Genomic DNA, 15,317 nt, shown 5'->3' on the forward strand with positions numbered 1-15,317 from the left:
GGTGGGCTACGTTTCGAGGTGCCCCACGTGTCATCGGTAGGGCAGAGGAATATGGAGCCCGGATATTTTAGTGAGCAGCCCGAGAGACAGAGCCCATGTGGTGGGGACCGCCCCAGGCATCAATAAATTAGCTGCCGAGCCGGACTGCCCCACCGGAGAGCGCCACGTGTGTGACGCGCGTCGTGGTCGCCGTTAACATCAAGCTCCCCGTGGGCCCGACCCTGCCCGCCTCGGAACCCGATGGCCACCACGTGTCGCCCACGCTGACCGGGATATCGCCACGCGTCCAGATCGGGCAGGGGCGGACGGCCCCGATGCGCCGGGCCCGGACCACGCCGCAACAACTGTACCTGTCGAGGCGCTGCCCGTGACGGTGACGGGCACGGGCACGGGCACGGGCACCTGCCCCTGCCCGCCTTGCCTCGGCTCCTCCTCATCTTCCTCCCCCGCTCTTCTACTGTCCCCGAAGCCTTCTTGCCCGCGTCGCCTCGCGCTTGCGCTGCCTCCTGTTGCCGCCGCTTCTATTGCCATTCAGTCCAGTCCGTTCCTGGGGAGGAGGAGGTGGAGAGGGCGCGCTGCTTCGCGTGGCAAGCTTGCTTCGTTTAGGCCTTACGAATTGCCGAGGGCGACAGCGACGTGCTCGTCGACCGGGCAGAGAAAATCTAGGGAGGCTTGGGCTCGCGAGACGCGTACGTGCTCTGTGGGAGACAGCCACTTGCTCTCGCTGCCAATGGCTGAGATCTGCTGCGAGGAAGCCAAGTCCACGCCGGCCACCGCCGTGGCCGCGGCTGCAGCGGCCGCCGTGGCCGTCGCCTCCTCGGCGCTAGAGAGGAGGCGACGCAGGTTGGAGATGAGGCGGTTCCGCATCGCGACCGATCTCGACGCGCCGGCCGAGGAGGACGTCCGCGCTGGCAAGCGGCTGCGGCTGGCGCGCACGGCGTCCGGCTCGTCCGCCGACGCCGTCCCGGATTGCAAGAGGCCGGCCCTGCCGGAGCGGTTGCCGAGGTACGGGGTCAGCTCCGTCTGCGGCCGGCGCCGCGAGATGGAAGACGCCGTCTCCATTAGGCCGGACTTCCTGCCCAGCGCCAGCAAGCACCACTTCTTCGGCGTCTTCGACGGCCACGGCTGCTCCCACGTACGGCAGACTTATATGGGGCCTGGAGCGGTTTCTATTTCTGTGCGGAGTTCAGTATGCTGATCGCAGTTTTCGCGCTGTTGCTGTAGGTGGCCACGTTGTGCCAGGACAGGATGCATAAGGTCGTCGCCGATGAGCACAACAACGCCGGCTCTGGCGAAGTGGCGGCGTGGAAGGGTGTGATGGAGAGGAGCTTCGCGCGATTGGACGAGCAGGCCACGAGCTGGGCTAGTCGTCGCAGCGGCGACGAGCCGGCCTGCAGATGCGAGCAGCAGATGCCCTCGCGGTGCGATCACGTTGGGTCCACCGCCGTGGTCGCCGTAGTCAGCCCCACCCACGTCGTAGTCGGCAACGCCGGCGACTCCCGCGCCGTCCTCTCACGCGCTGGCGCGCCCGTCGAGCTTTCCGTCGACCACAAGGTACGGTGTGCTCGCGCATCACGGGGCGTTGCGCCTCTTCCCCACCTGCATCCTTGGTAACTTCCATCCACGAGCTTGGCGTGCTGATCAATTTCCTGATTCGTTCAGCCTGACCGGCCTGACGAGCTGGCGCGCATCGAGGCGGCGGGCGGTCGCGTCATCTACTGGGATGGCGCCCGTGTTCTCGGCGTCCTCGCCATGTCTCGAGCCATAGGTAAGCTCCGGTTTGAATCGCCCGTCACGAAGTCGTTTGTGCCACTCGCTGGATTTGAACTGACCGGCGTACGGGCGCGCAGGCGATGGTTACCTTAAGCCGGTCGTGTCGTCGGAGCCGGAGGTGACGGTGACGGAGCGCACCGACGAGGACGAGTGCCTGATCCTGGCTAGCGACGGCCTCTGGGACGTCGTGACCAACGAGATGGCGTGCGAGGTCGTCCGCGCGTGCTTCCGTAGCAACGGTCCGCCGGCGCCGGCCGCTCGGCCGGACGGCGCGGCGCCGCCCGCGGCCGACGCGGACGCCGAGAACGGATCCGCGGTGGTCAAGGGCGTGAGCAAGGCGGATTCCGACAAGGCGTGCTCCGACGCGGCCATGCTGCTGGCGAAGCTGGCGCTGGCCCGGCGGAGCGCCGACAATGTCAGCGTGGTCGTCGTGGATCTCCGCCGGGGGATATGATTCTTGGAGCAGAGCAGAAATCATACGCTCCATGATTGCTTGCTTTAGCTCCTTTTTTTTTTTTCAAATCCACAATCTAATTCTTCCCCATTTTAACCACCCTTCCATTTTGATTTAGTCTTAATAGTAGTAGTTCCTGACCAGATGAAGATGAATATAATAGACGCTTTTCTTCTCTCAAACGAGGAATTGAAGCTTTAGCTGGAACAAGGAACAGGAACGGCGAAATGCTGATCTAGGCCTAGCAGCATTGCAGCAACCATGTACTACCAATCGATAAGCACAACCTTTTGGTCGTAGATTAACATGCCAGAAAGTGTTGATTCGATCCTCCGATAAAACTAGGGCCATATTTAGTTGTTTACATGTAAACGCATGTTTAGTTTAGTTCTTTACATGTAAACGCAACAACGTCATGTTTAGTTTTTTACATGTAAACGAAAAACCCTGTAAACGCATTATTTTACGACGGAATTTTGCTAATTTGAAGTATTAAATGAAGTCTATTTACAAATTTTTTTCATAGATAGGTTGTAAATCGCGAGATGAATCTAATGAGTCTACTTAATCTATGATTTGCAATAGTGATGCTACAGTAATCATCCGCTAATTATTGATTAGCCATGAATTAATTAGCATCATTAGATTCATCTCGCGATTTACAATTCATCTATGTAAAAAATTTTGCAAATAGACTTCATTTAGTACTCCAAATGATCAAGATTCCTTTGCAATTTTTTTTTGCAAAATGAACGACCCTAATTGATCAACGGGGAGAAATGGCTACAAAGTTGGGTGGGAGCGTGAAAAAGGCTAAGGCCTTGTTTTGTTTGAGGGATTTTTGTTGAAGTCCCTAAGACTTATGGCACTTTGAAACCAAACAGGTGAGATTTTTAGGAATTTTTTTAGAGTAGAGATTTTTTTTAAAGAAGACTCATGAGGAGCTTTTTAGCAACTGTTGGCTACAATTACACCTAATGCCCCCTACCCTATCCAGGCCCCCTCCCCACCCGATGCGCAGCCCCGCACTCCCCACCCGACGCGCAGCCCCCCACTCCCGTTTTCCTCATCCACAACGTCTGCCTCCCCGTTCCCCTCTCCCGCGCCTAGTTCTCGCCGCCGCCGCCACCCTCGCCGCCCGCCTGGGCCTCCGCCGCAGCTGCTCATCCCTCCACTGCCCGCGCGTCTCTCCGCCGCCTGGGCCGCCGCCGCAGCGCATCGGGAGGTGGCCGCTGCGCAGCTAGTCCCGGAGGAGGCCGCGCATCCCGGATCCGGCAGCCGTGCGTCCGCCATGGCCGGCAATGACGAAGAGACAATGGGCTTCTTCTCCCAAGCACACTCTCACCAGAGATTCGACACCGACGCTGTTGACGTCGACTTCTCCCAAGCTTCTTCTGCACATGCTGGAGGTTCGCTCGGCGGCCTTGCCGCGGGGGGCGGTGGGTCTCGGTGGCTTCGATCTCAACTCCGGAGCCGATGACTTCCCGGATTTCGATAGGTACGCACAAATCTTGCGCCCTGAAGATGGATTTGTGCACGGCCTTCCACCAATTCGCCCCGGCAGCAGATCCAGCGGTCTTCGCGGAAAAACTGGAAGAAAAGCACGCGGAGGAGGAAGTGCAGGAGCAAGCGGAAGCAGATCCCAGAACAATGGCGCGGGATCAAGCCGATCGATGCGGGGGTCATCCCTCCCGGATCTTCTCTCGGCACAGCAGTCCCTGGCCGTTCTTGAGGAGGTGGCCGGCAGACCTCCATGGGCTACGGCGGCGATTTCTCTACCGGCCTTCAGTCCCCCATGTGTTACGCCGGGGACTCCTCTGCCGGCCGTGGCTTCTGCATGCCACCCGGTGCTTCACTTCCCAGAGGTCGAGGCCGTGGAACGTCCAGAGGTGGAGGTCGTGGCCGCGAGCGTCCATCATCATCCGCAGCAGATGCAAGCGACGCCGACGATGATGAAGACATCGAGGACGAAGATGAGTGTGGACCTGATGGAAAGGTAAAGATTTAGATAAATTTACTGGGTTGTTTTGAACTGAATTTCATTATGCCTCTGTTTTGAACTTATGAACTAAGTTTTCTTTACTAGAACAAGTTTGACAAGGCTAGATGGACAGAACAAAATACATTTATATTATATGAAATAGTTGTTGAAGAACTTAGGGATGGAAAATGTGTGAAAGGAGCTTGGACAACTAGAGGGTACCAGAATTTGAAGAACAAATATTTTGAGAGGGCTGGACTCAAACATACAACCAAACAAATTAAAAACAGATTCACTACGTTGAAGACAACTATGTTCCACTTGCTGTACCAAGATCTGAAGGAATTGGTACAAATGAAAGTGATAGCGCCGTGATGAACCTATTCCGGGATTGGGTTGCAGATGGTTTGTGGAGTTTGAAGTAGTAGTGCTTTTTGTGGTTTATTCGTGTTGCGGAAGACATTATTTGTAATAATGAGCACCATTTCATTATGGTTTACTTTATTTGTGATTTGTATTAACATTTGTACTGAAATAGTAATGCATGCAATGCATGGCGCGCATGGAGAGGGTCTGCATGCAGTGCATGGCGCGCAGGGAGAGGGGTGGCGCCTGGGCACATGCATGTAGGGAGAAGGGGTAAAAATGTCTTTTGAACACACCATTTAATGAAGTTTAGTCCCTTGCCTTTTGGAAACAAACAGGGTGGGACTTTTTTTTAGACCCAGGGTCTTTTGGAGGGGCTAGAGTCTTTTGTAAACCAAATAGGGTCTAAAATACTTCGGGAGTAGTAGTGACCATGACGGCAACAGCATGACTAGTGGTGCTTCGAGCACGTTAAGCGGGAGCCGATCGCGATTGGTTTGCCACGGCTGGATTCGGGGACCCGAGCGGTAGATTTTTTTTATCACCGTCACATGTGGGTATAATGCCCCGCCTTCGCTGTCCCTTTCCCACGTTTGGATCTCACTCTCCTGACCTCCCTTTCCTTCCTCTCTCTCCCGGTCCTCTCCCCATTCTTCTGCTCCAAATGCATCCCGGTGGGGCCGCGACGGGAGGAGCGGATCCCGGCAGGGTCGGCGGCGGGAGGAGCGGCGAGCCGGCGGCAGGGCCGACAGGAGGCGCGGAACCGACGCGCTGCGGGCCGGCGGCGGGAGGCGCTGCAGGCCGGCGGAGGGGGGAGGCACTGTGGGCCGGCGGCCGGGGAAGGCGCTGCGGAGACGGGTTGGCGGCGGGAGGCGCGGCGGCGCTCGCCCCCAGCGCCGCCCCGGCAGATCTAGTTTTTTTTTCATTTTTTCTTTTTTTAATTCATTTTTTATCTGAGTTTTTTTATGTAAAAAATTTCTCTTGTAAATTTTTTTGAATTTTTTAATTTATTTCATATCTTTTTTCAAATATTTTCTTGAAGGTTCCCTCTCCCCTAAATTTTCTTTGAAAAATTTCTGCTCTCTAATTTTTTTCTTGAAAAATTTTCTGCTCCGAATTTTTCCTTGAAATTTTTGCTGCTGCTCCAAATTTTTTTTTGATTTTTCTCTATAATTTTTTTTCAAAAAATGACAAAAAACTTTCTATAAATAGAAAAAATGCATGGTCGACCGCAAATTAGCCTGTCCCATTCGGGGACAGATTAGCAAGCCACAGGCAAGATGCTGATCGATCCGTGGGGCCCGGCGGTGACAGGACCTGGCCGGCTGGATGAGTGAACGGGAATGCTCCGAAATTCTCGTTTACGGAAATATAAAAACGGTCATCTTTCCGGAGGCCGGGGCCCTGAATGATGCAACCGACGAGCAATGGTTGGGGCCGACGTGTCCAGCCTTTCGCTTTCGCCCTCGGCGTGCGCTGGCGCCCGGCGACGACGCAGCACTTGCCTGTGTATGTTGGGGTTGGGGGCGGCGATTGACCGGTGGTCCGTTAGGCGCCGCGAGGCCATTATTGGAGGCCCGCCGCCGCGACGCACCAGCAGCAGCGCCACACGCGGCTTTTGGCCCGCCCGCGACCGCGACGGCCGCGAGCGGAAGGAGCGTCGCGGCGGCGGCGTGATGGGCCGGGCCGAGCGTTTCACTTACAGGTTTATACCCCTACCGCCCGGCAGGGGGACGGCAGGGGGCTGGCCGCCCGTTTGCGGGGCGGCCGGCCCCCTACCCCCTGTCGGGCGGTAGGGGCTTATATGTAATTAAAATTTATGTTTTATCATATGGAGGCCCCTACCGCCCGGCAGAGGGCGACAGGGGGCCTACCGCCCGGCAGGGGGGCGGCAAGCTCCCCCCAATATAAAAGCCGAGGTCCCCCCCACTTGCATTTGCAGCAAACAACATCCATATAAGGAAAAAGGAGAGACGTGAGGTGAGGGAGGGAGTTGCAACAGCGAAGCCCTGCCGGATTTTGGATCCGAACCGCAGGTAACCAATATTTTTCAATTTTGTCATTCTAAATTTTTTGTATTTTTAATTCTATAATTAGTGTTTTTTTATAATTGTAACCGCTTAGGGTTCGGATTAGTAGTTATAATTGAAGTCGTACCATGGTTTTAGAAACTGATTTAATTAAAATTAAGTCTTTGGATGGCTAGATATGTCGAGCAAGGTGGCGTTTCAAGTTCATTACGGTGATTTCTATAGAATTACTCGTAATTCCTATGGAGTAAATCTATCAGCATTGGAACGAAGACAGTGCAGTCTAGATAAACCCCTAGAGAGGAGTTTTGGTTCCATACGCAAATGGCTTCACGGGAAGTTCAATGTGAATCCAAAGACTCATTTGCTTACGGTTCATACCGTGACTTTCTGGGAAACAAATGGGGATTTATGAGAGTTGACGCTTATAAGTAGTACAGAAGAATGGAAACATTACATGCACGCAGCTCTTCAAAGAAGGTGGCCTCTCGCAATGGTAACTCAGATTCACCAGAAGGTCGGTGATTAAGGTGAAGGATCCACACACACAACATATGACTGGAATGAAGAGTTGGAAGAGGATAAATAAGAAGAGAACGTACAAGCTACAGAACCAGAACCAGAACCACAAGGTTTAGCAGATGAAGGCGAGCGGATACATGGAATTGTGGAGGACATGGAGAAAGAAGACCAGGATGCACAAATAATAGAGCAATGTGGGAACTCATCGGACGATGAGAACGATGAGCGCTACCCAGTGCTACGTGAATGGCGTGAAGAGGGTTTTGGGAATCTAGAGGTACAAGATATTAGATGTCCGGAGTTTGAATACAGAGTGAATGAGGTCATACAAGGGGCAAAGTATCGTACCATTGAAGATGTGAAGGATGTTGTGAAGGTCTGGGCTATATCTCTGAGGAAGGAATTCAGAGTGTTGAAGTCTAGCATCAAAGAATACGAGGTGAGGTGTGCAGATAGAGACTGTACATGGCGAGTGCATGCCTACAAGGGAAAGTTCAAAACACACTGGGAATGTTCAATTGTTACACCATATACTTGTTGTCGGTACCTCTGGACTAGGGTACCCCCTCTTACTGCACAGCTAGGCAGGACTCGCGTAGTTATCCGTAACTACGCCCTAAAGAGCTGAGCAGCCGGACCCCTGGGGTCCGACTCCACCGGACAACGGTCCCGGACCCACTTTCGCTCGGGGACAGGTCCGGTGTCACCACGTGTCCAGGAGAAAGAAGTGCTCAGCCAAATCAGCCGGGGGCCCCGAACCCCCCACGGGGTCCCCGGACCCCCAGATACTATTCGGACCCCTCAGCAGGGAGGGAACAGACAACCCGCCCCGGGGGGGGGGGGTCCGGAGCCGCCATGTGTCCGCACGCACAGGCGTGAGCGTGGCCGCGAGGCTTCCTCGGGAAGACTCGCCCACCTACCGCATTTAATACGGAAGGCGTTAAGAGCGATCTGCCACAGCAGAGCCCGAGGCGACGTTTGTCAGGCTGTACTGTTGATCGCGGGTTACCAAGGCGCATAGTGTAGCCGCTGGCGCCGCCCACGCCACGCGCGTCAGTCTGCAACGCCAGTTAGACACGACAGCTCGGCGACGGAATATCATAACGCCTACGTGGTAGACCCAACACTCTACGCCGCAACCTACACCGCCTCAACGGGCACCTCGCCGATGGGACAGGTGAAGACCCCTCTCGGTCAGAGAGTCTACAGGGCGATGAAGCGTATCTAGAAAGAGATTCGCAAGGCACTGTTAATGTCTTTTTGATGGTAAAATATGCATCCTTGTTGGGCCCACCTGTCGGGGTCCAATGCTTGTATACGCGTCCTCCTTGCGCTATAAAAGGGGGACACCCGTTAGAGGACTCAAGTCTGAAAAAGGGGCTTGGAGACAGAGGATAGACTCATCCACGAACTCTAGAGCAATAGAACTCTCAGTGGACGTAGGGTATTACGCTCTGGCGGCCCGAACCACTCTAAATCCTCGTGTGTTCGTGTGTTCTTGCTTGACGAGTAGATCTGAGGAATAGCTTGCACTTTCCCGAGTAACCACCCTCTGGGATTAGGCGGGTGCACCACGCCACCCGGCTGTGGCCCTCCTCTTAGTGCCACAACATCTGGCGCCGTCCGTTGGGTTCGCGCAAGCGTTGGCCAGATCTTCGCTCACCTCCTGGTTTCTGAGGTTAAGCTCATCCTCTGCTACGATGAAGAGAAGATGAAGAGTGGCACGGCGTCACCTACGCCGCATGCCCTGGCACCGAGGCAGCAGTGTCCTCGGTGTGGTGGCGCACGGCAGCGGCGCCTGCTGTGCGTCGCCACGGCGACACCTCAGGGCCGGCACGGTGGCGCGCAGGGGCGACGCCTGCTGAGCGTCACCCTGCGACACCTTAGCGTCGGCTCAAGGTTTTCTCTCAAGCAACCACAGGGGGTCCCCTGCGGCGGCTCGGCGTCGTCTCAAGGTTTCCTCTCAAAATAGAACCTGGAGCCGGCGGCTGTGGCTCGGGAAGGGTGTCTGTCGCCTTCTCCCTCGCCTTGGAGCTGCTGCAGACAGGCGTCGACCTCCACCACAAGGCGCGGGGGCCCTGTGCCAGCACCAAGGTGGAGTCGGCGAACGACCGCCCTTCTCCACGCTCCGTGCTCGTCCAAACGAGCACCCGCCCTTCCGCTGCGACAGGGCGGCAAGCCAGCTTCAGCACATCGAGAGCAGCCATCGGGCTGGCTTCCGTCGGCAGCTAGCAACGGCAAGGCCACTCCTATTCAAAGTCAAAGAATTTGTTCCCATGCTATCTGAGTGTGGGACAGTTCTTGTGCAGGGAAGAGCCCCGCAAGCTCCCGAGGTGATGCTGGATGAAGCTGAGCAAGCACGTCCAGGGCGCCTTCGCCCCCAACGATTGGGAAGAGCCCCCAAGGTGGCAGTTCTACTACGGTCAGGAACGTGCATGCCCTACAGGGCGACAGATGCAGGTTACCACTAGATAGGATTGAGTATGTTTCTCCTTTGTAAATGATATGGTGCCTACGTGTGGTCTAGAGCGGTAAAGGTCCGCCCTTATAAACCCGACCTCTGGCTTCATCGCACAAACAGGTGACATCAGCAAGTGGTCCAGAGCGGTAGAGGTCTGCCTTCGTAATCCCGACCTCTGATGTACACCACGAATCAAGTAATAAAGGGGATTTGCTTCCTCAGTCTTATCTTTACATTAACTTAATTGCACTCGCCCGTTCAGCTTGCATGTTTTTCCTTCTCCCGTGCGGGGTCTTTTCTCTTTTCGCTAACAATCCAAATTGAGTTACTGGCTTGTGATCAGGTTGGGATGCCCCTTCTAGCTGGAAGGTGGTCTAAACTCCTAGGGACCTGCTCCGGAGAAGTGGTGCTTGTATCCTGGGGTGAAGAAGTTTTGCGTAGCCGCTTAGCCTGGTAATGTACCCTAAGCCTACGCACTTCACTGCCCTGTTACGAGTACCCTAGTATCCGAAACTGCTGTACCTAGGGGTCCGGACTCTTTCTAGTATAAGGCGTGGTTTCCTGTGCCTTACCACGAGGTCCGGTGTCGTGTCTTGTCGGATTGATGGCGACAGTCACCTGGAGCCGGGTCCGAGGAAGTGGTGCTCACTCCCGGGGCGGTTCAAGGTCCGTGCAGCTGCTCAGCTTGGTTCCGTACCCTAAGCCTGCACCTTCACCGCCCTGCGGAGAGCACTCTAGTACCTGGACCTGGCAACAAGTGCTATGACCTTTAGGGGGTCCGGAGCACCCGCTCTCGACATGAGCGTGCCAACGCAACCAGGTTTGCGTCGGAACACGACATGAAAATGGCCCCATCTGCGGGTTCGTACCTCTCCCGATGCGGGCCCGGGGGCCACTGTCGGTACCTCTGGACTAGGGTACCCCCTCTTACTGCACAACAAGACAGGACTCGCGTAGTTACCCGTAACTACGCCCTAAAGAGCTTAGCAGCCGGACCCTTGGGGTCCGACTCCACCGGACAACGGTCCCGGACCCGCTTCCGCTCGGGGACAGGTCCGGTGTCACCACGTGTCCCGGAGAAAGAAGTGCTCAGCCAAATCAGCCGATGGCCCCGAACCCCCCACGGGGTCCCGGACCCCCAGATACTATCCGGACCCCTCAGCAGGGAGGGAACAGACACCCCGCCTGGGGGGGTCCGGAGCCGCCACGTGTCCGTAGGCACAGGCGTGAGCGTGGCCGCGAGGATTCCTCGGGAAGACTCGCCCACCTACCGCATTTAATACGGAAGGCGTTAAGAGCGATCTGCCACAGCAGAGCCCGAGGTGACTTTTGCCAGGGTGTACTGTTGATCGCGCGTTACCAAGGCGCATAGTGCAGCCGCTAGCGCCGCCCACGGGATTGATGGTGCACCTAAAGAGAAGTGGTCACTTATGTATGACACAGATAGGAGGCGTTATGGGATCGAGACGACCAACCATGTTGAGTGTTACAATATGGTAATACGTCGTGTTCGTGGATTTCCTCTTGTTGGCATTATTGAGTTCATCATATATGGACGTGTAAGGTATTTTAGGGAGCGGTACGCATCAGCCGCTTCCTTACTTCATGATCCAGGAGTGCGTTTTTGCGGAAGGGTCAATGAGTACATGGAAAAAAAGATGGAAAATGCTCGATTTCACTCAGTTATATCGATGGGCACAAAAGAGCAAAGGTTTGAGGTATCATGCAGGGACAGGACCGGACAGGGTGTCCGCAGACAAAGGGTAGTTCAAGAAGTTTTGATAACCATTGACGGGAGGGTGTTCTGCAGATGCCAGAAGCCAAAGGTGCATCACTTACCATGCTCCCATGTCATCGCGGCTTGTTCTGTATCTGGGTTAGATGCTGCGTCATATGTTTCTCACTATTTCACAAAGAAAGCCGCTGCACAGATTTGGTGTCATGAGATATACGACATCGGTATTCTAGGACCATTCACTCAAAAAAATTCCCATCCAATGCTCATCCCAGATCCAGCTATGAATAGGGGCATAGGCCGACGACAGACGCGTCGTATCCAGAACGGAATGGACGAGTCCGAGGTTGGAAAGAAGAAAAAACGTTGCAACTTGTGTGGAGCAGACGGACACACTTACAAGGAGTGCCCAGAGTTTTCAGTACCCACTGCTGCTGCCGAGGCTAGACCTTCCAGGAATCCGATGGATGGATCGGCTCCACCTACAAGAATTCGCCGCATCTAGTTGTGCACGTAACAGTTTGCAATGTATTTGTGTGTACGAAACTAAGTATATTATGTATATACTATGTCTAGATGTCTTGTTTAATTAGTTGGCAGTGTGTATTTCTCTCGAATTTGGTTGTAACGAATGAAACCTTCAATGTAATATGTTATGTGGTATTTTGTTTAACGTTTTATTTATATTTCGTTCATTGTATCTTATGAGGTATTGTATCATAGAGCCACACGAGGTTCAAGATTCATAAATAAATATAATCATTGCAATCAAACATAGCAAACATATAAGTATTGCAATTAAAGGTACAGGAGGTCTGCCGTCCTGTCACAAGTTACATCACAATCTAAAACCGATGAACATCATATGTTATAGATCATGTCATGAAATCATCTAGGTCGTCATCCCAGTTGACAGATGGTGGAGGTGCAGGTGGTGTAGCATGACTTGACGAACCTCTCGACTTTCCCTTCTCTCTTTTCTGGTTCTAGATTCATGTACAGGGGGACAAACATCATGTGTTGGAGGCCATAGTTTTGGGGGCATGAAGTCATCCATATCGTCATTCCAGTTAACACAAGTTGGTGCTTGAGGTGGTGCAGCATTACTTGACGAAACTCTTGCCTTTCCCTTTCTCTCTTTTCTGGTTCTAGGTTCGTGTACAGGGGGAGGAACATCATGTGTTGGAGGCCATAATTTGGGGGGCATGAAGTCATCCATATCACCATCCCAGTTAACACAAGTTGGTGCTTGAGGTGGTGCAGCATGACTTGATGAATCTCCGGTCATCTGTTCTTGCGGAGGCCAAGAACTATCACCCGAAGATCTTTTTCACCTCCTTCGTCTAGTTTGCGGCATAACTCCACCGAAGATACATACCAATTTACGGAAATTTGGTATCGATTTGTTAATCAACTCCGTGTCCACGGGGTAATCCTAGCATATAATTACACAATAATTTTACTATTTCGTAAATATGGATTACAAATGACGAATTAGAACTGAATAAGAGTTACTTTAATGTGCATCTCATACACCTCTGACCGCATCCATATCTTACAAGTACTTTGTAAGAATCCAATAACATTAGGATGATTCGCTAGTTCACATACCCTCATGTATATCTTCTGACGTTCTAACAGGTGTTCTTTTACATCTTGCGTTGTAATACCTCGAAACAATGTGAAATCTTTAAACTGAACTAATTTTGACAACATCATCTCTATCGTACCATCCGCTAATACATCCAACTTCTTACTGATTACAAGATGTATCATGATCTCAAGTATTATACTAGATTTTTCTTCGGTCCATGAAAATCCTCCAAAATTGGAGACAGCCATTGCCTTATGCTGCAATATTTAGAAACAAGTTTAATACTATATTTCACTATCCAAAACTTAATTATATTTTAATTTATAATTCATTTAGAAACAAGTCTGTAATAAACTTAAATTTTAATATTGAACTGAAATTTTAATACTATAGAATTAATTAAATTAAATTATTTTACAATATTAATAGATTCATACGTAACTTACCTGCAGATCACAAGTGCGGAATCCGGCAGGGCTTCGCTGTTGCAACTCCCTTTTTCCCTCTAGGGATGTTGTTTGCCGCAAATGCAGGTGTTGGGGGGGACCTCGGCTTTTATATTGGGGGAGCCTGCCACCCCCTGCCGGGCGGTAGGGGTCTCCATGCGATAAAACACAAATTTTAATTATATATAAGCCCCTACAGCCCGGCAGGGGGCGGCAGGGGTATAAACCTGTAAATTGTGAAACGGAAAATATATTTGTGTAAAAAATGATTTTGAAAAATATAAAAATAAAAAAATGACGCGGCTGGCTGAGTGTTCCGGGGTGTTGCCGCTAGTGGCGGAGCCGGATCAAAGAATTAGGGGGCGACCTTTGTAATTGAGGTGTTAAACTAATATATAGTATCAAAATTATTATTCATCTAATGGAATTTTTGCATGGCAAGAGAGGCCATAGCCCACTTTGGCCCACGCTCGGCTACGCCAGTGGTTGCAGCGACGGCTACGGTGGGCGGTGGGGTGGGTGACTGTGTGCTGAGTCGGTTCACGTTGAATTATTGGTTCCCGTACGCGTCCTCCGGCGGCATGCCGGCGGGCAGCGCGCTCAGCTCCCATAGAAATCGGCGCTGGAGCGGGGGAGGCGACGACCATTTTTTTCTGGCTCCCCCTCCCGCGCCGCGAAGTGCCGGGCACGACGGGGCTGGTGGTGGCGAGGCGGGCGTAGAATTGACACAAAAGTGAGCGCATCGCCGTTGGAGATCTAGGAACGGAAGATATCGCATGGATATGTCACGGCTATCTACGGAAGATATCGCATGGATATGTCACGGCTATCTACGGAAGATATCGCATGGATATGTCACGGCTATCTGCCGATCGCAAAGGCTTGATGGGATGGGAAAGGAAGGGAGGCCATCGACCCATCGTGCTGCCGAAAAGCGGGTTTGGGACGCTCCTGGCTCCCGCGTGGCTTTTCTTCCCGTTCGGCAGTGGCAGCGCCGCTCGCCGGGTCGGCTCCAGCTTCCAATCATGCTTTTGTTTCCACCATTGGGCGGTGACATATGTGCACTTGCCAGTTGGGCACAAAGCCACTAGGGAGAGCATAGACTCCGATGCTGCTCTCCTATGACCGAGGCTGCTGGTGTGACTGTGACCGACTGACCGTGCCAAACAACAATGGGAGCCAGTGACTCTACGTCTCTACTGTCCTGTATGCTGCTAGTACTTTTTGAGAACCCTTCTCAAACCTGTGTCCTCCCGAATAATTTCTACCTTCCGTAGTTCCGTTCATCTTTCGTTAGACAAAAGGCTCGGCCTCGCTAGAAGTACTCTTTGTTAATTGGGTTTCGTAGCTGGTGAATATAGTATTCAGAAAACTATGAGCAGGAGATGCTGGAGTTGATTCAATTATTCAGCCCTTTTTATTCCTAGTCTAGTGGATCGCGTATCATTCCGTCTGCTTCCATTATGATTATCTCTCAGTCTCTCTTGGAGCAAAGCTGAGAAGCTTCCTTCCTTCCTTCCTCGTCGTACAGAACTGGTAGATCAGTGATTGTTGGGCCTCTACTACAGAGTTCTCATGGTCTTTGTATAAGTGGGCTTTAGAGGAAAGAGGCCTACTTTTATTGAGCCTCTACTACTTTTATAGGCAAGTCAGGTCAAGTCAACCAAAGCAGTGAAGTCTCCAGCTACTCACTTTTTGAAAGGGATGACTCAACTAACCGAGCTATATAAACCTTTCCACATATGCGGATGGCAATTCGAGAAAAAGGAATTAAAGGAAAGGTGATAGAGCCCACTGCCCACATACGCCTGATTAACATGTTAAATAAACCTTTCCAAAAAAAAATATGCATATGCATTTGATTAGGATGAGAGAGTTGTAATACTATAGGACTTAATCGAATTCTAGCAGTACTTCAATATAATAAAATCCGTACCCTTTTTGGATAAATTTGA

General features: G+C 52.4%; 2 protein-coding genes across 2 annotated transcripts; both read left to right on the forward strand.

Annotated features, from left to right (window-relative positions):
• The first annotated feature begins 429 nt into the window (after nucleotides 1-429).
• LOC120674150 (probable protein phosphatase 2C 9) lies at nucleotides 430-2,557 on the forward strand. Its single transcript, XM_039955285.1, has 4 exons — nucleotides 430-1,135; nucleotides 1,225-1,554; nucleotides 1,663-1,768; nucleotides 1,851-2,557. Exons 1-4 carry the CDS (start codon nucleotides 731-733, stop codon nucleotides 2,225-2,227), a joined length of 1,218 nt encoding a protein of 405 aa, XP_039811219.1. The 5' UTR covers nucleotides 430-730; the 3' UTR covers nucleotides 2,228-2,557.
• A 431-nt stretch (nucleotides 2,558-2,988) lies between these two features.
• On the forward strand, nucleotides 2,989-4,737 carry LOC120674151. Its single transcript, XM_039955286.1, has 2 exons — nucleotides 2,989-4,223; nucleotides 4,314-4,737. Exons 1-2 carry the CDS (start codon nucleotides 3,981-3,983, stop codon nucleotides 4,581-4,583), a joined length of 513 nt encoding a protein of 170 aa, XP_039811220.1. The 5' UTR covers nucleotides 2,989-3,980; the 3' UTR covers nucleotides 4,584-4,737.
• Nucleotides 4,738-15,317: the final 10,580 nt, after the last annotated feature.

Source organism: Panicum virgatum, chromosome 5N (assembly GCF_016808335.1).
Source record: "Panicum virgatum strain AP13 chromosome 5N, P.virgatum_v5, whole genome shotgun sequence".
NCBI lineage: Eukaryota > Viridiplantae > Streptophyta > Magnoliopsida > Poales > Poaceae > Panicum > Panicum virgatum.

Coding starts and splice junctions, on each gene's coding strand:
- LOC120674150 (XM_039955285.1), top strand. CDS start 731: ATGGCTGAGATCTGCTGCGAGGAAGCCAAGTCCACGCCGGCCACCGCC. Junction 1,136..1,224: donor ACGGCCACGGCTGCTCCCAC/GTACGGCAGACT, acceptor CTGTTGCTGTAG/GTGGCCACGTTGTGCCAGGA. Junction 1,555..1,662: donor AGCTTTCCGTCGACCACAAG/GTACGGTGTGCT, acceptor TGATTCGTTCAG/CCTGACCGGCCTGACGAGCT.
- LOC120674151 (XM_039955286.1), top strand. CDS start 3,981: ATGGGCTACGGCGGCGATTTCTCTACCGGCCTTCAGTCCCCCATGTGT. Junction 4,224..4,313: donor AGTGTGGACCTGATGGAAAG/GTAAAGATTTAG, acceptor TTTCTTTACTAG/AACAAGTTTGACAAGGCTAG.